This window comes from Triplophysa rosa, linkage group LG5 (genome assembly GCF_024868665.1).
Source record: "Triplophysa rosa linkage group LG5, Trosa_1v2, whole genome shotgun sequence".
Classification (NCBI taxonomy): Eukaryota; Metazoa; Chordata; class Actinopteri; order Cypriniformes; family Nemacheilidae; genus Triplophysa; species Triplophysa rosa.
The window spans coordinates 18285541-18309482 of record NC_079894.1 but is presented as its reverse complement, the minus strand read 5'-3'; the positions used below and the strand labels follow the sequence as shown (position 1 = coordinate 18309482).

Here is a 23942-nt window from a genome sequence, read left to right as displayed (position 1 = left end):
TCATACATCATTTATGTTCACAAGCATTCTTTTTCACACAGTTTTTATGCAGATGCTAGTGGTTATTCCCATAATCAGCAAAATACGGAGACAGAGTGTGTGGTTGTTTTTATGAATCGTGTTAATCTTTAATGGGCCCGTTTGAGATGCTATAAACTTCAACTTTATATACTTCAATATATTTTTAAAAGAAAGCAAATAGGCAGAAAAAGGCCAGCGATTGTGACGTAAATCTCTTACGTGCATTTAAAGGGCAGTTTGCTCACTTCTGTGCTTCTGCCGACCGCTGCCAAGATGAGCTATCCTGTGCCAGAAACTCTACATCACCAAATTGTAAGAGACAGAGATTTTTATTCTTTTTACATGATTCTGAACTTGACTTTACGTAGCCCATATGAATAAAACTACAGACAATAGCTTGGTACTTTTCCAAGACACTTTGCATATAAAGTGGTGTGCAGTTCAAAAATAGCATGAATCGGTCCCTGGAGAAATGTTGATTTGAGCGCATTTTAACTAAGAGTTCATGACCTATTCAGTGTAAAGGGGAAAACACTTTGAAGTGGAAGGAACGAGGATCACAAACCGTAGTGGTCTGGAACACACAGTACTTTCGACATCTCAAGAGTAGAAAAGAGCAATTTTACCATTTTTTTATTTGGCCTGAACATGGGCTAATTTCATACTTGCATCACTAAAATACAGTTAATTTCTATTTCTTTATTGTTTCGTTGTTCAGTAATTTTCGAGTAAATCATATAGCATTTCGTAGCTATGTGTAGGGTGTTAAAATAATAATCATAATTTTTTTTTGCACCTTCATAATATGCAGTCTGTTATTTAGATGCACATCTGAAAAATGCATGCATGTATTTTTTCATATCTGCATTAATCTGCACCTTCTAAATTCATGTTTCAACAGTAAAAAATGGTAAAGAGCAGACCTCCCCCTACCCTTCGGGCATATCCCTGTCTAATAATCTCTTTTCATCTCGCTCTCTTCCTTCGGTGGCAGTGCTCTCATTCAGGGGCAACAGGCACGGTTAAGTAGAGCGGATGGCCAGCCTCAGCCGAGAGGGCACAGAATAAATATTAGCTCAAGGTCACGCTCTGTATTCACACTGGCCTATGCATAATCATGGTTAACCCCTCATCACAGCCAAATCTCGGTCTGAGCATGACCAAAGCCTTCGGTCCTCCAGCTGCAAATCATTGACAATGAAGCACCCTTAGAGCTTTTATTCTAGACAGACATGAAAGGACCGGTGAGAAATTTCATTTCTTTTGTCTAGACTGTGTCGCTGTAGCTGAACTCTGAACTGTTCACACTACGTTCTGACAAAAACATGAGATGGTTGCGTGACGCAACACTATAATAGGCGTATAGAACATGATGTTAAATGCAGTTGTGTGGACAGGGTATTTAGCAGCAAGTGCACTTAGAATAAATATAACATTATTTCCTATTGATGTCAGTTAGCGATGATGTTTTATTATAGTTATCGTTCTTAAAATGAAGACTTGTAACTGTCTTCATTTGTCTTTACTTGTGACTGGCCATTTGGCATTCAGGGTAGTTTTCCCGGTGGTCGGCCAACGTATGGGGCCAGAACGGACGCTTGTGCCGCTCAGACGGACGAATGCACACAACGCGAATGCAGAAGACACGTATGCATGCCACTCCCCCGGTCGACAGACTTAACCATGCACCCCCCCGGTGGACTAAAATGGTGGAGGGCCGATGTGGGCCAAAAATACCAGGGCCGATTTTTCTTCCCAAGGCCAGCCCTGCTTGTGAGAGACAGTGTGGGTACCGGAAGAAAAAAAAACAGAAACTGTAAAGCCCCGATCATGTAGCGTGTGTGGCATGGTGTTATCTTGATTCACAAGATATACAGGGAGAGGAAGTGAACAGAATAAAGAGAGAGAGCAGTAGAGAATGGAGTAGACATGTTCTCATTGAATTTCACTTATAATAGACTCTCATCCTCCCCCTCCCCTCCAGCTCCTACTCTCAGGACAGAAACACGTTGAATTTCTTCTCCGCAGGGGTTTATAATAAAGTGGTATTTAACCACGGTCTCTCTCTATCTCCTCCGTTTGCTCTCTCTCGGCCTCCCTCTCTCATGCGTCCTACTCTCTCCATGTTTGCTACGCACCAGCTCACTTTTTAAATTCTTTTCCATGCGTGCCTCTCTCCTCTCTCTGTTTTACAGATAAATGCAGCACAGCTGAAGAGGCAGATTTTGAGGTTCGCAACAAACCCCTTCAGTTTTAAGTTTAAGTCACTTTGAATAAAAGCTAAATGCCGAGATGTATACAGTGGGGAACATGTTGAAAAGTCTATGATTTAAAATCTATTTTAAACCTAAATATCACTGTCCTTCTGAAACTTTAGATGCCCAAATGAACTGGAAAAACGCTGTACACTTGGATTGTCAAGCACTTTCTAAAACTTTTTATTGGTTTGATATTTGCAAAACCAAGTGAAAAACATACAGTAATAATAATCATTTATGGCCAAAAAATCAAAATCACAAAATATGGCGATACAAGGTTTCAGAAGGACAGCAGCAATACGAACCTTAAAAATAAAAAAATAAAAAATATAAATTTGTGATGTAAAATGCCTAAGAAATACATAAGATTCTGCTTTTGTTGACCATGTTAGGTCCTTCACCCCAAAAGTCTTGCTACTAAGCAGTAGCAAAATAAATAAAAAATATAATAATACATGATGAAATAAATACATAAATGAAATTGGTCTCCATAATAAATAGATACACAAATGAAACAATTGCAAAATATTCAGCCAGATTTTTACTTAAAATGTGGAGACAATATAATTTTGATTTGTATTTTTTTTGTTTTAGAGACAATAAATTGAACATTTAAAATGAGAAGATTTGATGTGCTAAAATACAAAACTCAAGAATTTCCACTGGAGGTTTGAGACTCTTTGGACCCCACTGTATGAGTTCTCTGTCTCGTCCTTCCATTCTCGCATGCATTTAGACCTCATTTGCTCTGCGGCATCAACTCCCTGACATCTACTCATTGCCAACCCATCTCTCCGTCCATCCTCCATCCTGCTGCTCATCTCCACCCTGCATCTCTTCCTTTATCATTCACCTGTGTCCTTATCTCCCTCTCCCCCTCCCTCTCTCCTCTATCCTCTTGTCAGTCTCTTTCTCCCTCTAATTGCTCTCTTTCTCCTGCTGAGCACCATCCCGGAGGCTAAATGATTTTCACTGCACGAGACAGAGTCAAAGAAAACACAAAGTCGTTTTGAAAGCGATGTTCTGCAATTATTACTGATGATCTCGCTCGCAGCATGCGTTTGCTGCGACTGTTACCCCTGTCATGTTCTCTTTCAGCCTCTCATCTTTCGTGTAGCTTTCTTATATTTTCTCACTTTACTCTCATTTTTACTCATCTCCTCTACCGGTGATATTTAATTCTGTTCGGATGTGTTCGGAACTACACAGCTTGTTGGCCGCAGTTGTAAAAGAGCGAAGGTAGCAGCCGTGTGTGTGTGGCCGGATCGTGCATGCTATGCCATACTGGCTCCCCAAGAGACACACCCCATTAAAATGCCAGCGACAGCAAGTACTTACCCCGGCCAACACCAAACATATTCAAGACGCTCCCCGAGTGCTCAAGAAATGAGAAATATAATAACTCAGCGTGCCAGCGCTGCAAATGCCCGCACAGCACGAAATTCGCACACGCTCCAAGGTTACTCGATTTCGCCAGCTTGGAGCTCCACGGTGCCATCCTAACCTCCTTTTTTCAACACAAATAAACCCAACGCGATGCAACAGCATGCTCCTGTTGAATAGAGTTATAGGCTTTATCAACAGATTGTCTCAGATCTCCAAACAATGCAGTGTGCTTTGTGAGAAGCACAGGTGGATTCAGTGAGCATCAGTGAGGATACCTCATGACAGCTCCGGGGGCCGCTTGCGGAAGGAGCGCAGGGGATCAGCAGCTGGTTGCGCCTGCAGTCTGACGTTACTCTAAGGAACAGCTTGAAAATAAAGCGCATTACATTACAGGTTGCCCGTCCTACCCGATCAGCGTCTAAGCATTAGGTAAGAACAAAAGGGCATCTACTGTACACAATCATAGCGACTCTTAACACGCAAACACACATAATATTAAAGTGATCTTGTCATGATCCTGTCAGCCAGAACAAGATATACAGCTGCTAGGAAGGCGGGATCATGACAGCCCCCCTTTCTTTCTTGTTTCTTGCATCTGAGCCCCGCCCCCTTATTTCCTTATTCATTATCCCATTATCAGTTCATGCCCTTCACCTGTTGCTCTCGTTATGCCTCTCTTGTTCCTCTCCTTTTGTTTTGTTAAAGTATTTTGATCCCCCTCGAGGGATTTTGAGTTATGTTTTGTCCTATGTTAAATAAAATGTGTTTTGTTGAGAGCTGTCTGCACTTGGGTTCTGTTTCCTGTCAGTTCCATGACAGATCTTTCACCCAAAAATGAAAATTCTTGCATTATTTACTCACCCACTCTCAGGGTGTATACAAAAATGTATACAGGTTTGGAGCAATCTGAGAGTGTGTAAATGATGACAGAATTTTCATTTTTGGGTAATCTGTCCCTTTAAGGTCGATTCACATTTCCAGCGATGCGAAAAAGCGAAGCGAATGTCTGACGAATCAGCTTATAAATACACTACATGCCAAAAATTATGCAGACAGACAAATAAAACCCATATGTGAGATTTTGTTTTTTTAAAAACGTGGCCACAAAGAGGAAGCTGATCCCCACTTTGACGTTATTTAATAGCTTCCAGTCTTTTGTAAAAGCTTTCTGGATGTTAGAACATAGCTGCACGGATTCACTTACACTCAGACGTGAAAGCATCAGTAAGGTCAGACTGATGTTGACCGATGGGGGCAGCGAGCCAATTTATTCTAAATCTGTAGAGCCCACCTCATGAGCACCCTTATGGAACCTAAATGACAAATGGGACACCATGCCGACTTCATGGACACGTGTCAAGTACGCCATTTGGGACAGAGTCGAAGTACAAGCGCGGCTGAAATATCCAAACCTGTTAATGAGAAGAGGGTGTCCACATACTTTGGGCATGTAGTGTATCAAATTACTATTGGAGGTTTCAAAAGCCATCCAAGCGGAGAGCGCTGAGCTACCCTGAAATTACAGAAATCAAGTATTTGTGAGTGAGGGTCACAATTTTTAAGATCTTGTTAAGTATTAGTAGCAAAACATTTGATGGTGTTTTTAAAGCACTTACCATGAGAGGATTTCAAAATATGATGCGAAGAAGGTAAAAGATCAAAGTTGTCGACAGAGTGTTTTTAGAGATCTATGAGGAGGCTTCTACTACAAGACATAACTGAATATGTTATTAAACAAATAGTTATTTAGCAGTTGTGGTGCGTTTTCTCTTATTTTTATCTTTCAGTCTCATGGTAGGGGGTAAAACATACTCTCTCCATAAGAATACACACTGTCAAAATGTTACTCATTTAAAAGTTAATGTGTCCTGCCAAAAATATACTTTAATAAAGTAAAAAACTTAGTTATTTAAAATGTAAGCATATTTAAGTATTTAAAAGTGAAAAGTAAATGTTTATCCATTTCTAACAGACTGATGACATAGAGACTTTCTTATTAGCTCACTGGATTTGCTGCACAAACTTTAGGTCAAAGACTTTCTGGTGTGGTGACTCAAGAAGTGTTTCTTTACAAGGACGTGTTACCATAGTTGTGGACAGTTAGTCTACATTTTACATTGAAACAGATGTCAATGGCTGGATAATTAAAAGTTAAACTCACAACATGATTTGATGTGTTAGCTCAGACAGAATCTAAGACACATTTACACTACAAACAATTTCATTGGATATTATAATGTAAATATATTCTCTTAAAAAGCATGTGTAAATACACACTTAGACAGAGACTGGACTGCTTTCCACGATCTACAAAATATTCTTAAAACAAGGAATCATAAAAATTGCAGTTTTTTATCAGTGCTGCACTGAATAAGCTATTTCACATTACATATCTTTACATACAGTCAACACAATAAGAACTGAATTTACAAAACACCCTGGTGTTTTGTAAGTTTACACATACTTGTTTGTTAATACAATGACTCTTTATGTGTTTTGTGAGATGTTTTCATGAGTCCCTTGTTCTTTCTGAGCGGTTTAAATGCCCACTATTCCTCTTTGCTTTCCAGCAGTTTCTGCATTTTTACCTTTTTCCAACCCTGATGCTGAGATCAATCTTTTCACACTAAGGACAATTGGGGGACACATGCAACTATTACAAAAGGTGCAAACATTCACTACAATATATTAAGAGCCAGGGGTATGTAAATTGAGAACAAGATGATTGTTATCAATTGTTTGAAACCTTTTAACTCCATATTTTGTGATTTTTATATTTTGCTATAAATCATTATTATTAGTCACCCTTTATGTTTGTCACTGGGTTTTTCAAATATCTAAGCAACATAAAGTATTAAAAAGTGCTTGTCAACTTTGACAACACAGTAATTAATAATTTAATAAGAACCATTTCCTGAAAAACTGTAAATTTGGACATCCAAGGTTTTAGAAGGACCGCGAAGATATGTTTAATGGTCCTATTAATTGATTTAGTAATTTCCTTCAGAATCTACAAATGATATTAATATGCTTCCCAGAAAATAAGATAATATCAACTCTCTACACATAACTGAGCACAAAAAATACCAGAGTATAGTGATAAAGTACAGTTACTTAAGTCCTTTACACACCTGGTTAATACATTCTATACATTCAGCTCTTGGTTGACTTGCATTCTCCTTTTACACAATATTTCCACTCACATGCAACATGAAATAGTAAAATTTATGCCAAACAAACGGTGAAATTGGATGCAATAGAGTTGTAAACCAGTGCGTTTCAAATCAAACCCAATCAAACAAAATTCAGAGGAGGGGGACGGGCTAAAAAATGTAAACAGATAATCACAGGCAACAGCACAACCTCAGCACACAAACACAGAGGCATTATAGTGTTCGCAAGCGCTTAAAATATTGCTTCTAATCATCCTCACGTGAACCTAAACTCAATCACGACACCTTAATTTTGTGCATGCCAATTATGCTCGTTAGAAGGTCTAGGGAGTTTTTTCCAGACCGGCATAAAGCTGTCATAAGTTTATACAATACAGTGTGAATTTATTTCCCTTTGGTTCACTCCCTGGCATTACTTTAAGGATTCATACGATGCGTTAATTTATGTTCATGCATTAAAATGCAAACACGATCATTATGGAATTACAGAGGAGAGTATGCCGTCATTACAAAATCCCTGCATATATCACTACGGCTAGGAAATTAATCCTTTGAAATAAACACAAAAACACTTTGATTATCATTTAACGTACATATAATTGATGTTACCTAACCTCACTTCAGACTATATAATATTATAGACGTGCTTTAAGTATACAGTATAAGGCAGCGCAGAAATGCAATCACTGAGTCTGTGATTAGCTTCATGCCGTAGATTGAGTATGCTGTAGTATTCTGCACATTTGCTGCAGGGCTGCGGAGTTCACTTCAGCTCTTTATTAAATCATAATCATCTCAGTTATAAGGCGTCGCCAACGTGCGTCTGAATCGCAAATAGGGCCGAAGCGGCAAGCTTACACATCCGTAAGAGCATTAAAACTTATAATAGCATTAAGCGTGTGCTCCAGACCCATTCGGCCCTAGTGATAGACAGCGTGAAGAATGCTCAGCGTGCAGGGCCTGACAGCGACTGCACTGCCACCTGTTAAAGGCGGGGTAACCGATTTCCGAATAATGCTTTAGACAACTGAGTCGGGCCAAGTACCAAAACAACCTTGTAGCCAATCAGCAGTAAGGTGCACGGTGCACAGGACGGACATTAGCCGAGCCGAGCGCTGACGAAAGCGAAAGATGGGGGTAGGGGTATGTTTGTTTTGGTGATTTGAACATCAACAACGGCTAAGAGAAATCGGACACCCCACCTTTAAGTACACCATATTGGCTCTAATGACATAGTGGACTGTCCATCTGTGCCAATGGACACCAGCACCTAAGGCATTCTTATTCTTCTACTTCCCCTATTCTTTCTCTCGCCAGCTTTGCTCCTTCTCCTTAATGAAGATCAATGTCCTCTTACCCGCTCTAAACAGCCATTCCATTTGAAGCGCAGTGATCAAATGTGTCTAAAACTATTGGGTGGATGTATGTGGGTAAGAAGCTGGGTATTAACAGCACGGGGTTCCATTAAATGCTAGAGGAACAAACTCACAGAAAGAAAGGCGGTCCCAGAAGAGCATGCAAGAGGGATTTCTATCCCCACAGTGTTGTCTGACTGCCTCCGGCAAACACACAGAATCATCATCATTCATTTACTTCAACGTATTACCCCACCGCTTTCTCCAGTCATTCAGCAACAGCTCAGGCAGAGGAAAAAAGAAAGTGACTATGATATAACAAATTCAAATTCTACGGTATACCGGGAAAAATCCTGGACACACCTAAGTATTTGTATATAGCTGATCATTGTTGCAATTGTTACCTTAAAGGGATACTTCACCCAAAAAATGTATCATTTATTCACCTCCATGTCATTGCAAACCTGTATGACTTTCTTTCTTTCGCAGAACACAAAAGAAGATATTTTGAAGAATGTTGGTAACCAAACTTCTATTGTATAGACACAAAACCAATGCAAGTCAATGGGTACCGCCATTGTTCGGTTACCAACATTCTTTAAAATATCTTCTTTTGTGTTCTGCAGAAGAAAGAAAGTCATACAGGTTCGAAATGACAAGTGGTTGAGAAAATGATGACAGAATTTTCATTTTTGTGTGAACTAGCCCTTTAATGTAAAAAATGCATATTAATAAATGTAAATGAATCTAAAATATAAAAGATTTTTTGGTCACTACATGATTCCCATAATTCAATTTGTTATTTAATAGTTCTGATGACTTCACTACTATTCTAAAAATGTGGAAAAAAATGTAACAAAGATAAATTGGTAGGTGTGTCCAGTGTTTTAATGGTACATGAGGCCAGTTTTAGACTTTTTGACCCTCAAGATGGCTCCTACACTGGGTCAATAACAAGATATGACACATAGAACAGTGGGTAGGATTTTTACACCCCCATAAGCTTCTGACTGTTCGACACAGCACACACTTTAGCTTTAACAGAGTAGAATCAGTGGCTGATTAAGAGGCTGATTGAAACATTATTCTGTGACTTGCAGAGCGCGGCTTCCTCGGGATTCAAATTGACAAAGACAGTAAGAAAAAAGACTAAGATAATCTGACTAATGCCATTAAGATCAGTGGTGTGATAAACATCCAGTCACAATGTGCTGCGAGAGACTTTTTCAGTCACGCGTGGAGTGAAGTGCGCTTTTTTTTCAATTGGCTGTCTTGTGAGGGTCGTATTGGTTAGCGATCGCGAATGTTCCCATGCCAAATTGATTAATCTCACATCGTTGTTCGATTGGGAATGCTGGCAATTTAGATATATAGGTAATCGATATCTATTAAAACCTGAATGCGACCAATCGAAAAGCACTTTTTCTAAGAGGGACTGAGAGACACCATGCTTGTATGTGTTAAATCAAATGAGCCTTGTCCTTACCCTTCCGATGAGCACGGGTTCAGGGCCGGCATACTCCTCGATGACAAAGAACTGGTTCCAGATCCAGCTTCGTCTTCTTCTAGATCGCAAGGTCTCAGGCTTCTGTTGGTTTTGCTCCTTATCTTCATTCTCATCCATTTCCTGGAATACAAGGCCACATCCACCTTTGCCAGGGCGAGAGTCCACAGTCATTCCTCCACTTTCCTCTGAACCCGTTCTCCTCCATTGTGGATCTGGGGGTAGTTTTAGGACATGGCTGCCTTCAACAGGTTCTGGAATTTTAATCAATGGATTCTGAGTGACACTGAAAGGGACATGAGCACTCTGATCTAATTCCCTTTTAACTTCAAGAGTCCTCTCCGTTAGAGAGCTTAAAGTGTCGCCAGACAGATGTCCCGAGTCCATGTGAGAAGAAGTGTGTGATATGCCCATATGAAACGCTGTGGGAGCATCAGTCTGACCAGGAAGTGGATTTGTCTCTGTGCTGGGCATGACCTCGCTTTGGGGAGTTGAAGCTATGCGAGTCGTGAAGTGTTTGTACTTCCACGAAGCAGTGCCGGCTGCACCTCTTATCTCAGTTTTTCGATCCCCCTCGCCTACATCCAGATTGAATCCGTTATGTGGCCTCCAGAGAGTGTGAAGAGTTTGATCTGGATTGAGACTGGAATTTGTAAGGGTCTGGTTATCCGAGTTATAAAGTTCTTGCTTCTTCATTTTGACCGCATCCATTTGGGTGTGATCCATGTTGATCAAATCCCTTTTCCTACTGTGACTAATTTTGCTTGGAATAATAAGACCTGGCACACTCTGAAGCTGGGAATTTACAATCCGCACAAGGTTGTCTTTAGATATTAGTTTTAATACACCATAGCTTCCAGTCAGGTTCAATTTCCGAGGTGAATCTGGAGTGACTACCTTTGTACCCGCTGTAGTGTGAATGGCCCAATTCAAACTCATTCTGGATCTTGAAAGATTTCTAAATCTGGTTCTGTTAAAGTGCAAGCCAGATGCTGCCTTGTGATGCATTGGGATCCATTTATCAGTTTGTCCATTTTTAGAAAAAACATCACTTCTCCTGGTGTTATTTCTGCTCTTTTTCAGCTCTAACAGATCTTTAGAGCCGTCTACGGCTTGTAGTTTTACATCCGCATCATCAGAGTTTTCATGTGTTTGCACAGGTGATTTAGCATTAAACCCAATAAAATTTTCCTTGAAGGCAGAAGCCCCAAGGCTCTGGTGAGCTGTAATTTGCTCTTCAATGCTCTCAGGACTGATCAGTTCTTTGAGTCTCGTCATTGTATTTCCATTCCTCTCCAAACTTCCATCCCACTGGTCAGTTGCCCCATGCAACTGGGCGTGAACTGAACTCACTCCCCTCCTCTGAACAATCTTAGTGACACTCGCGCCTCCTACAAGACAGAGGGACATCAATAGGAGCAGTCGCCTGTCAATCATGTTGCCTGATTGTGATGCACTAATTCAAATGACAACTGGTACGAAGAAGTGTTCGCTTCCCATCGGTCTTCATTCTTTCTTCTAGTCTTATCACTTCGGTTCCTCTTCAGCTATTCCTCCATCACACAGCTTCATACAGCATCGGTTGCTCTTTTTTCACTTGTATCTTGCTCTATCTAGCTGAGTTCTGTGTTTTCGTTCCAGCAAAATGTTTTACTCAGTTTTCCGCAGAGGGTTGGATGCCCTGAGAGAAAAGATAAAGATAATTAAGTTAAAACTTTAATCATTGCAGTATGTTAATTAAAAGTGGAACGACAAGCAAGGTAGCAGAACACACAGTCAGGCTGATTCATTAACTTATGAGTAATCGCAAGACAGTAATACTGGCATCATCATTGAACTTCACCGTGAGCCACCATGGCTGATGGTTGATGTCAGATGTTTCAAGCATCATTAGAAGGCTATAGAAACATTGTGTTATACAATTTTTTGCCATATCAGATAAGGAAGCCTGGTGGATAGCTCACATGCTCTGACATAAGAGGAATTCATGTGGGAAGCTTGAGTTAAGTCAGGACCACTTCCGTCAAATTATTTATAAATATATAGCATTTACAGACAATTTAGAAAGTTAGTGGCGTTGGCGGTGTCATTCTCTTCTGGGCAAATGCTTCAACCAATCAAGCACGGACAGAGCGAGGAGAGTGACAAATTAAACCCCATAGAGGTTGAAAAACAGAAATACATTACACCATGGTACACAATTTAATCTGCCTAATGTACATTAAATGGACATTTGATAAGCCAACTGGTTAATTACTTGAAACTGCAGTATATTGAGGTACAACAACACACTGAAAAAACTCATGAGAGCATAAATTAATAAGACAGATGGCAAATGGCTGTTATAGTTCCAATACTGTATATATTAGGTTTGGTATTTTGTACTTTAGTGTCTTTAAACGCACACACACGTTTATATTGCTATACTAGTGGGGACATTCCATAGACTTTTCCGTCGATTTAATTTATATCAGGCTTAAGATATATTCTATCCCCTAAACCTAACCCTACCCCAACACCTAAACCTAATAATCACACAAACATGTGCAAGACATTAGATTTAATGTATTTGACCGATTATGAGCCTTTTTATTTAGTGAGGACCATTAAAATGTCCTCACAAATCGGTTGTAAAGATAATTCACTGTATTACTGAAGACATTTGGCCCACACAAATGTAGATTAACCTGCACACACACACACAGGTGGTCCCACCTCAACAATTTGTAGCATCAGTGTTTGGTTTGATCTCTTGGAAGGCCAGATACCGGGTAAAACGGGTAAAAATCTATTCAGGCATGTCCTTACTGAGGTCATTGATTCCTTTCGGTAAATGCCACTCAGCACCTTTAAAAATATATTTTGTTCTTTGTTGGAACAAGCGAGAGTCTTCGAGCATACAATGAAGTGATCTTCTCCAATGGAAAGTTGGTGATGCATAATTTCAAGACTGATTTTGCAATTACCCAGAAAATTACGCTAATTCCACCACAACACATTAAGAACCGCAACAATTTTAAAGGGTGATGTTGAATGTGGCTGTCTAATCTGTGTAGACACGAACAATGTGGAACTGTCGTGCGAGTTGTGTTCATAAAGAATAATGAACATCTTAAGTACAACCTCAGTAAATGTTGTGTGACATGAGAACACAGTGGTGATGTGCTGAGACCTTGTCAACACTGCCACTCGATCTGCGTTTCTCCAGAGGATCTCCAAACCCCACGTATCCATTGAGTTTCTCCTCCTCCCCCCATTCACACAATTCTTTATTCCTTCTAACAGATATTCCTTCCATCTCCTAAAAGCTTCTGTCCCCATTTTATTTTCTCTTTCATCACTTCTTCCCACACACCACCTGTCTCTCTCGCTGTCTCTCTCTCTCTCTTTCCATTTCACAGTATTGTTTTAATATGCTCTCTCCTGGGTCTCTCTCCTTTGCTTTGGTTACCTCCACGTCAATCACGATTGTGCTTTAACCTCTCTCACCTTCGGAGCTCAGACTCGCCTCGATCAATCAGCCAATCTCCCCAGTGACACCGCGATTGACATCTGTCTGGCGTCTGTACTGATTCCAGACTAAACGAATCTGAAACGGAGATTCTCACAGGTGATTCTTATAGATTACACAAACGAAAACACGTTAGCATGTTACATTGAGATCCACATCAATCCGGCAGCTTATTTCTACAGTAAATAGAAAAGCAGCTGCTTACGAATCCGTGGCGGAGAATAGTTCAGTCAAAAATAGATTTTGCCATTATTTACTCAACTTCTTGTCTCATACTCATGCACTTTATATGGGGGTTAGTGGGTTATCTATTGCTCGTCTTCAACTGGTACAAAATGCTGCTGCACGCCTTTTAACTGGCACAAGCAAGTATGAGCACATTTCACCGATTTTAGCCTCACTGCACTGGCTGCCCGTTCATTTTAGGATTCATTTTAAAATTCTTTTATTTGCTTTTAAAGCCTTGAATGGCCTTGCCCCACCTTACCTCTCTGAGCTGCTGCACCCCTACACCCCTAGCCGATCTCTCGGGTCAGCTGACCAGCTGCTCCTGACAGTGCCTAAAGCTAGGCTTAAGCTAAGAGGGGATTGAGCGGTTGCCGTTGCAAAACTTTGGAATGGACTGCCGCTCTACACTAGACAGGCCTCTTCTCTGTCTCATTTTAAAACACTTCTTACAGGAGTCATATTGCACGGCTAAAACGAATATTATAGTTTGTTTTAGATGTAACGCAATGTGTATACACCATTTAAAGTTTAAAAAATGTTGTATTTTCCACATACCGTGCATGTTTGTATCTCCTCTTTGCCCCGCCTCTCTGAAACGCGCAGATTTTTTACAAAGCTCATCGCTCTGAAAAGCGAGGTGTGATATGATTGGCCAGTTAACCAGTGCGTAGTGATTGGTCAAATACTGCAAGCATTTCACGGAAATGTAACGCCTCTTACCATATTTGGAACATCAGGTTCCAAAGCAATTGTACTGACAGGCGATACAATGAGATTTACAATTACGCCCACCTTAACTACGTGTAGATTTGGGCGGTCTTAGTCAAAACATGTTACGAAGTTACGTAGATTCGCAGGGGTGTGGTTACACGAGGCGTTTCAGGCAAGTCTGGTTGAGCATTCGCTTTTAGATAGAATGCATCTTTTGTTCCCACACTTTCATTTGTGCAATTTTACGTGTCTAACACATGCATGGGCAACTTATAACACACCAAAAACACAGAAAAACACGTACTTCTGCCATATGACCCCTTTAAAACCCACCTTTTTCTTTGGCTTTTGACACCAGGTAGAGTGTTGATTTTATGTGTATACATGCATATTTTTTCATCTTCTTTTACTGTGTACTTCATATTTTATGGTGCTTCTATTGTGTTATCTATTTATTTTGTTTTATTGCTTGTACAGCACTTTGGAAACCATGTGTTGTTAAAATTGCGCTATATAAATAAAGTGGACTGGATTGGATACTCAGTTTTATTCTGTATAAGATGAAAAGGGAATTACAAAGACGATGAGTTCTGAAAGACCCACAGTTCTGATAAACGTGAGCTTATAGCAACAAACTGTCAAAAAAACATTAAAAAAAACATGTTGTCAAAGTTGACAAGCACTTTTTAATACTTTTTCTTTGGATACTTGACATGCATTATAAAACAATACCTGTGAAAGAGTTACCCAAAATTTCCTTTCGTCTTCCACTTAAAAATAATAGTGTAATAATTTGGGTGAAATATTACTTTCAGCACAAACAAAGCCATTTTTGGACCTTAAACAACAGACGAAGTTCCAATCTTACAAATCATTCATGCAGACTGTTGATTGAAAACTGCTGATAGATTCTTGCGCAATGACTTTAACAGAAAACTACACAGAAGCAAAATTGCAGAGCCACTGAAATCATCTTGCTAGCAGTGACAGTTTCCTTAGATTAGATTCATTAGATTGGAACTGGTCCACTGGGTTTTTTCCACTATTATAGGCAAGGCAGGCGTAATCTAAAGTAGCTGCAGAGCCGTACAAATGACCTATCTAATGCAATAGTAGGTGGGAAAGTGGCTCCAGTCTATAGTTACAGAGACCATGCTGTCAACACAAAGGTTGCTGATTTGTTTCCAAGAAGGAGCGTCCCTACGGAGAGGTTCTGTGACGGCACTCCTGCTCTACCACTGTTGTGCCTTTGAGTAAGACACTTAACCTCGCTGTGCCCCTGACTAGTGCTCTTAACACCACCTCTGCACCGTGTCTCTGGGCACAGTGTCTATCCAATTATAGTAGTGTTACTTTGGGGATAAAGTGTCTGCTAAATGACAAGTAACCACATTGGCTACATTTAAAAGCATACCTTAATAACATTGTTTTCAAGCTGTGGTCCCTAAAGCATCTGCATAGAGAATTATAACTGGCACAAAATGTCTTTGCTTATTTCGTTCAATCTATTTTCCCATCCATCTATATGATAAGCTGCTTTTTTGCAGGTAGTGGCAAAAGCTCTTATGTGATTTACAATTTCGACCTGAAGAAATGAATACACACCGGAGAGTTCTCCTGTAAGTAAAGCACACTATTTTAGCAGAGAAAAAGCATTATATCATAGTATATTATGGAATATTTGGATCCTTATCAGGTGTCTTGAACTGTCTACGATTAACTTTCAAAGGAATAGTTCACTGAAAATATCTCATCTCAGATGAATACGTCTTCCTTTATTCAGTAAACAATTAAAAAACAATTCATATTATGAGCATATTAGCGAAGATGAAACAAAAAAGCACTAACTTCAATTTCAATAATTGTCATATGAATTTTGATCACAAGATACATAAGAACCAACGAGATTCAGAGTTATCTTGTCATCATATTTGAATTTAGTGCTGATTTTGGTTTGAATTTAGCTAAATATGCTCACAGTATTCATCGTTTTACATACAGCATTTTACATTTACATTTTGCCAGTGTGTTGGTGTTGCTATTCGTTGTTATGTAATCTTAATATTCACGTCCACATGCATATATGTATATACTGTATATTTTTCTTATATATTCACATACAGTTTATATTCATCAGAATCAGAATCAGAAGAGCTTTATTGCCAAGTGTGCTTGCACACACAAGGAATTTTCTTTGGTGTTGGAAGCTTCTAGTACAGACATTTAACACAATGACAATACAATATAATACGATTTACAGTCATATATATTCGATTCATGTTCATATATATTTTCCTTTCGTATTGCTAATGTAGATTCTTCACATACACTTTCTTATAATCATTAAAAATAAACATTTTTAAAAAAATGTCCACACATCATACTGTGTATGGTTACATACGTGACAAATGAAAGAAATTGAAATTTAAAACACACCTGTGGTTCGACTTCAGAAGATATTTATTAACCCACTGGAGTAATTTTCATTATAATATGGGTGGATTTGTTTCTTGTATATTTTTAATTAGGAAAAAAACTCTGTGTTTGAACAAAGTTTATTTTGGGATGGCATGAGAGTGAGTAAATTACAACAGAATGTTTATATTTGGGTGAACTATTCCTTTAAAATTACTTGATAGAAAAGATTCCGTTCCTTAGGCTACAAAAAGCTGTAAAGAGCCTAACTTTTCCTAGGGAGGAAATCAATACAGCTGTAACCAACTTGAAGAATGGAGAAGAATTAAGCTGTAAGGTAAGCAAACTCAGCAAACTAATAGCTCTACTAAACTCTAATCACACTTTTGCCAATCCAATAACGACTCGCGCCCATGCGATGGGTGTAAATGCAGGCGGCTTGTTCACTTGGGTATTATAGACACCGGGGCAACAGGCTGGCAGCACAGACCAAACCAGCGTATTGATACAGTCACTTCTGCATTGGGAATGTAAACCTGCTCAACAAGAACGGCATGTGTGTATGTGTGAGACAAAAATTGCACAATGCCCAAGTGACTATGTGGTCTCTCCAAGGCTGTTAAGAGGAATCAATGCAAGGTAAAAGTGTGCGGCTTCCAGGTAGCTAAAGGTGCAGAGAGCAGTCTCTTACTTAAGCCAAATGTGCGTGCGGCGCGCCGAACGGGATGCGAAATCATTTTCGACTTTCCTTTCGCTTCACGCAACACGCGCCCATACACCCCCGGGACAATCAGAGTATCTCACTGAACTGATTAATTGGGGCCATAAATATTTTTAATTAATTTTTCCTTTCCCCGGGCTTAGGAGTCTCTTGGTTGGTTAGTATTACAGGCAGATCTTTCTCATTGATCGCTGGGAGCTGTGGTGCGGTGAAGGCTGTCACCAACTTAACGAGACTGAAAATTTTAATTACGCTTCCCCTCCGTACCCCATCTCCGCTATTTATTTCGCTCTCGCATCCATACCATCTAGCCACAAAACACGGTTCCTCTCTCAGAAACCCTCTTCATAAACATACATGCTCGTTTTTGTATTGTGCTACATAATTGCTCTGTTCCAAAACCTAGCGGGCTGTCTACAGAGGCAGCATTTTAGAGCGTAAGAGGCGAAAGCTGTTCCAAATTGTAGTCAACGTAATTATTCTGCCTCCTAAGACGCTTTAGTTGGGCCAAATTGTAAGGCAGCATGGCGTGTATCCTTTGTGCAGAACACAATCCCATAATGCACTGTACTCTGTGGAAATAAAACATTTGAAAGGCAGACAAGATGAGAGAAATCAAACAAAATTATCACAAATAAATATGTGCTTAAAAGTAAACAAAAAATAGTTTATAAAGAAATTATAAGATTATAGACGGTTTCGAAGTGACAACATAAACAAACATTACTGTGCATGTTCGTGGACTGGATTCGCAAATAATAGAGTGCCTGTAGATTATTTATAATAACAAGCAAAAAAAACGTGTAGAAACGTTACTTGGCTAAACTTTCCCCTCCAATATGTTGTATTTAGACTGTGATACCAAGCTCAACCGCTAGATGTCAATCTCCTATACGGTTTCCTTAAACGGAGTGTCTATTTACACTGAGTACAAATAGCCCGCCTTGTTGGCAGAGACTATTTGTACTAGGTCCGCCCACCTCTATGTGATTGGAAAAGAGAAAGTGGCTGAATCCGAAATGGCATACTTAATGAGTAGGTACTCAATTTCAGTAACAAGAGCTAAATGGGTACGTACTGTTTTACCCGAATGCGTGTAGTATGAATGCGATCCGGCCGTCGTACGCCATATTGACGTGATCATGTGACGTAATTCTTCTTCTGTACCTTTTCAAGGCGGGTGGCAACTTACATTTGAGGTGCATATCAGCCACCTACTGTACTGGAGTGTGGGCCAGAGATTAGCCATGTGATGTAATGACAAGCGCAACAACTTAAGTTATGAGAGACAGGTTGCGTTAACACCGTAAAATGGGTTTTGTACAAGTAAACAACACATGAGACAAAGCTTTCAATTTTCTTCAAGTACAGCACATTCAGAGCTTTTTACCTTGTAGGGCTATATGCTTTTGATAAAAGTAAACAATTAAAAGGAATACAACAGCTTTGTGATTTTGCGATGCATTTTCTCAGTTTAATTTCGGCAATAACAGGCCCATCCACACTTCCCATTGTGAGGAATGATTATGCCAATGGAATGTTCTTTTTGTAACAGAAACATGCTTGACTGTAAACTGTTGCTAATTATTCTTTTGTCTGTATTCTGCCTATTGGTTGATGTCTCTCACGTAGATACGTTGCTCTAATATGCATTCTATTATAGTATTAAAACCAACCTGAGTAAATCTCTTCTGTGGTGTTTTTTTATGTGCCAAGTATGTTTTGGTCGTTATCCAAATGTTATCCGACCACGCTCTCGTTTAACTTTCACTTTCTCCTCATCTGTTCTTCTCACGGTCAATTTAAGAACAAAGCAAGGTCAATGTTAATGTTACATTAGCTTTACAATAATTAACAACATGTTTAATTGTACATGAAAGTCGGCTGAGACTGTTTTGTGGGCTGTGCGTGGTATTCTGTCCCGTGGGCTCATGGGATATAGATGTATCTCAAGTATCCATCGCTGAGTACTTCTAAATCTGGGCATAACCAGTAAACCATCCGGGAATTTCTCGCCTACTTTTTATGAATACTGACGATTCGGACATACTACTCTGTACAAGTACTGTTTTCTTCTACTACATAGTAGGTAAGTAGGCGTATTCAGCCGCAACATTAGTATACGCACGTCCAAATATTGCAAGAAATAGTGTGTGAATGAACTGCACTTTATGAGGACATGAACTTCATCTTCAGAGTTGCTCTGAGAGTTTATTTCAGAACATTTTACTGAGTGAAGCTAACACACTAAAAAATAAGCGTCTTCCAACGACCTGCCAAAATATAAGTCCAGTTAACTCAGTATTTTTATGTGGACAAATATATTACTATTTAATAGTAAAAAATAAACTAAAACTAATTCAGATAAACTAAATGCATCATGCATAAGATGACGTTAGTTGTTTACCTTGGAAATTATTCTTTCTATTTTTATTAATGTTTCTTATTTATTCATTTGTATTAGGCCTATATTGCATTTTGAATTTAATATGGCAATGGAATGTAGTAAATGGGTTTAGTTTTCACAGATATTAATGTATGCAATTTCAGCAATAAATATGTTAATTTTTCTAAAAAGGAAACAAATGAGTTGTTCATTTTAAGAGACCTGTCTTATTTTCTCTTGTATATTTAGTATTGCTTTTTAATAAAGAAAAAGTACTTATTATCCGAATACCCGACTAATCGATGGAAAAATCAGTAGAATACTCGATTACTAAAATAATCGATAGCTGCAGCCCTACTGCCTTCTTTAAATGCTTCAAAACTACAGGATCCATTCAACGAATCATTTATTACTACAATTATTATACAATAATATAATAATATAAATGAATATTAACATAAATTAAATTAAATATGTATAGTTAGGCTATATCATTAGACACTAGCCCGATAAACAAACACAGGCCGGAAGTTAACTGCAGTCCAAGCGTGCGCATCCGATGAAACAGTCTATAATGATAATTTATACTGTAGGTTAAGCTGTTGAATATGATTTTGATTTTCGAAAAAGTCGTTTTGATGTCATTTGACCCACATGAAAAAGTCTGAAGTTTAATTTTTTAAACATATGGCGATAGAGAAACAAAAGATACCAATTTTGCAATTTTAGATACTGTAAAGTGTTGTATCATGTTGTGTGTGAATAAAAATGATTAGTTGTTTCCAATTATTCTTTATACTTGATTTATTTGCGTTATCTTTTCCATGCGTTCTAAATCCTCATTATGTCCCATAACCACCACAATGCTCCCTTATAAGGCAGCTGCCTATGTAGGCCGCTCACTTGTTTTTGAAACACAGCTACAAGCTATAATTTATCTCAAAAAACACCTACTCTTAAAAACACACTTGATTTCACATCAGAAACACATGCAAGGCAGCGCAGGCTCCCACACACGTCAGAAAAAATAAATTATGTTTTTTTTTTTGTTTCCCTCGGCCGCTGTACTGCTCCAGGGAAGAGTCTAGCTGGACCAAAAGGGAAAGAGCAAAATAAATCCAGTCTTTGCCTCCTTATTACCTCTCTCTAGAAGAAGGTGTTCCTCCTACAAATATAGGCAAACTAATGTTGTGCGGTGACTGCAGGTGCCCCCGCATGCGAGACCTTCAGCAGCAAAAAATACAAAAATGACTTTGAGAGATTCGGCTTTCCCTCGTTCACAAGAGTCTGAAACAGGAGATCTGAGAGGTAGAGTAATGAAAGAGAACCGGCAGGGCACTGAGGGATAAAGCACCAGGCATTCTGTTTGCGAAAATGCAAACGTATATGTTCTGAATGAGTAAAATTAATCCTCCTACGTTTGCATTTTACCAGAGGTAATATTGCTAAACTGCTGATTGGTATGCCGTGGTTGTGCCAGCACGGGGTGTTGGTGGGGTGGGGGGCCTGTGCTTTTCAAAATGTTGGTTCTCAGGGGACACCGGGGAAACAGGCTTGAAGAAGAGAGGAAGAAAAAATCATAAACATCTAAAGAGTGGGTTGATAGAAAGATGGCATGATCTACTGTTTAGGTTCAAATAAAAGACAACATAAGTCCAATTCAGGGAGGTTCCTATCTGGAGTAATAAAATAGAATAATAATTTTCTATACAAAATACAAAAAGGGGTCTTGGTATGTCCACTTCATAACGCCATATCTGCAGATGAAACGGGACAAGCGCTAGAAAAATAAACAGCCAACCTCCAACACTCGGAGAGAGCAGAGGCCTGTTACAAAACAGACTATAAAAGACAATCAATCTGCCTCCCACATCACAACACAACTGGAGAAAGCTCAGCACTGGTAATCTGATTACTGCTGATGGCTCCTCAGGGCTGATCGTACAGTAGAAAAATGCGTAACACAGCCTCGCTCTGACCCTACTGTCATAAGTACCTCATTAATAACACAATCAGTATTCACATACATTACTGAGCTTTTAATAATTCAGAACAAACGGTGCAAGGCTGTTAGGAAATAGAAAAAAAATTAGATGAGAAACCTTTGGGCATGTGATGTGTTTGTAGGGTCCAAATTGAACTTTTTGCCTTTACAGCCAAGACAGCATTGACTGAGAAAAAAATGACAGGCTTAAATACAAATGTCTGGGAGTAATGTCTGAGATCACTAATGAAACTATTTGCATATTTGATTCAACACAAATATTTGAGTTAAAATAAAATAAAAAGTTCCGCTTAGAAATGGTTTCATCGGATGCAAGTGCCTGGCCCGAAATTAACCTCCAGTCTGTGTTTGTTTATCGATCTGGGTAGTGGCTAATAATATAACTATTTATATTTGAAAAGATTAATATTAATTAGTATTAATATTTTATTGTATAATAATTTATTAAATAAACAATTTGTTTAATTTTATTGTATGTTCACTTTTTAAATAAACAATTTGTTGAATGGGTGTTGTAACTTTGTTGCATTTAAGTTGAGCCAAGTAAAAGTTCTTCTACTGATAACCCAAAATAATACTGGCTAGACATACTTTTAACTTGCTAGCTAATAATATTTACTTGTTATTTCTTTTGCTTGTTTTCAGAAATAATGTACAGGGACTCTATTCTTTGCAGATGGGTACCAAAAGTTAAGTTCAGGCCACAAAAACGTGCATGAGCAGTAACGTTTGTTTATGTTGTTGCTTTGAAATCGTCTATAGAATGATGTCTCACCTGAACTACATGGCAGGGACTCCAGAAGTTTGTTCAAAACATGATGATCCATGATTTATGTTGTCCTTTTTAGACCGTTTCATCGAACGCACGCACATGGACTGCATACTTCCGGTCTGTGTTAATTGTTCTTCACAGTGATGCCATAGAAGAACCAAATTAGGTTCTACAAAGAACCATTCAGTCAAAGTAATCTCTTTCTTACCTTTTTATAATCTGAAGAACCTTTTTTCGCCACAAAGAGCCTTTTGTGAAACAAAAAGGTTCTTCAGATGTTAAAGGTTCTTTATGGAACCATTTAGACAAAAAAGATTCTTCTATGGCATTGTGAAGCACCTTAATTTTTAAGAGTGTATAATAAATGTTAAACTGAGGTAAACATGCACGGGAATTTGAGTATCTATCAAAACCTATGCATATTCTTTTTTCAAAGAGACAGCCTTAATTTCGGACCCCTGCTTGAATTATAAATTAATGATTCTTACAGAGTTGTTTCTGATAAATGGTAAGGAGGGTCAGGATTTAAATTCCATCCGCCCTGTTACTAGAAAAATGGACTTTCAAACTGTCTTATAATGATAGCTTCTGCTCAATCATTGGTTTTACGGATTCATATGTATGCCAAAGCTTCACAGTCAGTGAGTTGGTGGTGAGTCAGGAAGTGCAGAAACATTTGCTGAAATTACACCTGATGCCCATCAAGAGAGTCTTTCTTCTTCTGCCTCAGTGGCTCTTGACATCAAAAAGCTATCTGATTCCTTTAGCACACTGGCTGACATTTCACTGAATGGCCCCTGAATGCTCCTGCCCTCTCTCTCTCTCTCTCTCTCTCTCTCTCTCTCTCTCTCTCTCTGTGTGTGTGCGTGCGTGCGTGCGTGCGTGCGTGCGTGTGTGTGAGTGAGTGATTTTACGTAATTATTATTGTGGTTGATAAGGCAAGACATAATTTATGTTCACATCACATTTTGACATATTTTCACATAAAAAGTGAACCTGAGACTAAAAAGCCATCCGAATCTTGTTATAAATGTATAAGCTGAATATAAAACTGCTTTAGAAGATAGGGTGCCTTCACACATTTTACTTTTCTTCCCTCACAAGCACTTTCTGAAAGATTCACCTAGAGTATTTCACCTCAGAACTTCATCTGGACAAGAGACTTGCTTGAAACTGAATCTCCAGAGATAAACCAAATAATTACAATATTTTCAATACAACACTTCTACAAATACAAAAGACAGTATCATAAAACTAGAATAATGACCTTTGATGACTTTGATGTAATAACTGCTAGTGTTGTCATTAAGCTGAGGCGACTTACAGCATGTACATGTATATTAAAGGAGCAGACCCCTGTGAAGCAAGGGGTAAAGCGTCTTGCTCAAGGGCACAATGGTGAGAATCTATCGATTAACTCTTACAAGGTCTGAACCAACAACTTTTTCATTTACAAACCTAGCTTTTTTTTTTACCTAAGTCACACCATCCTCTTA

General features: G+C 38.9%; 1 protein-coding gene across 5 annotated transcripts in view; it reads right to left on the bottom strand.

Annotated features, from left to right (window-relative positions):
• The window catches only part of LOC130553811 (uncharacterized), a 167802-nt gene that overhangs the window by 84302 nt on the left and 59558 nt on the right, over positions 1–23942 (bottom strand). For 4 of the 5 annotated variants that reach the window (XM_057332971.1, XM_057332969.1, XM_057332973.1 and 1 more), the window contains one exon: positions 9680–11378. In XM_057332971.1, the coding sequence (XP_057188954.1) occupies positions 9680–11134 (1455 nt within the window). In that variant the 5' untranslated portion in view covers positions 11135–11378. Of the gene's footprint in view, positions 1–9679; positions 11379–13186; positions 13252–23942 lie in introns of those variants that run through there. The other variant, XM_057332970.1, reaches the window with a different exon arrangement.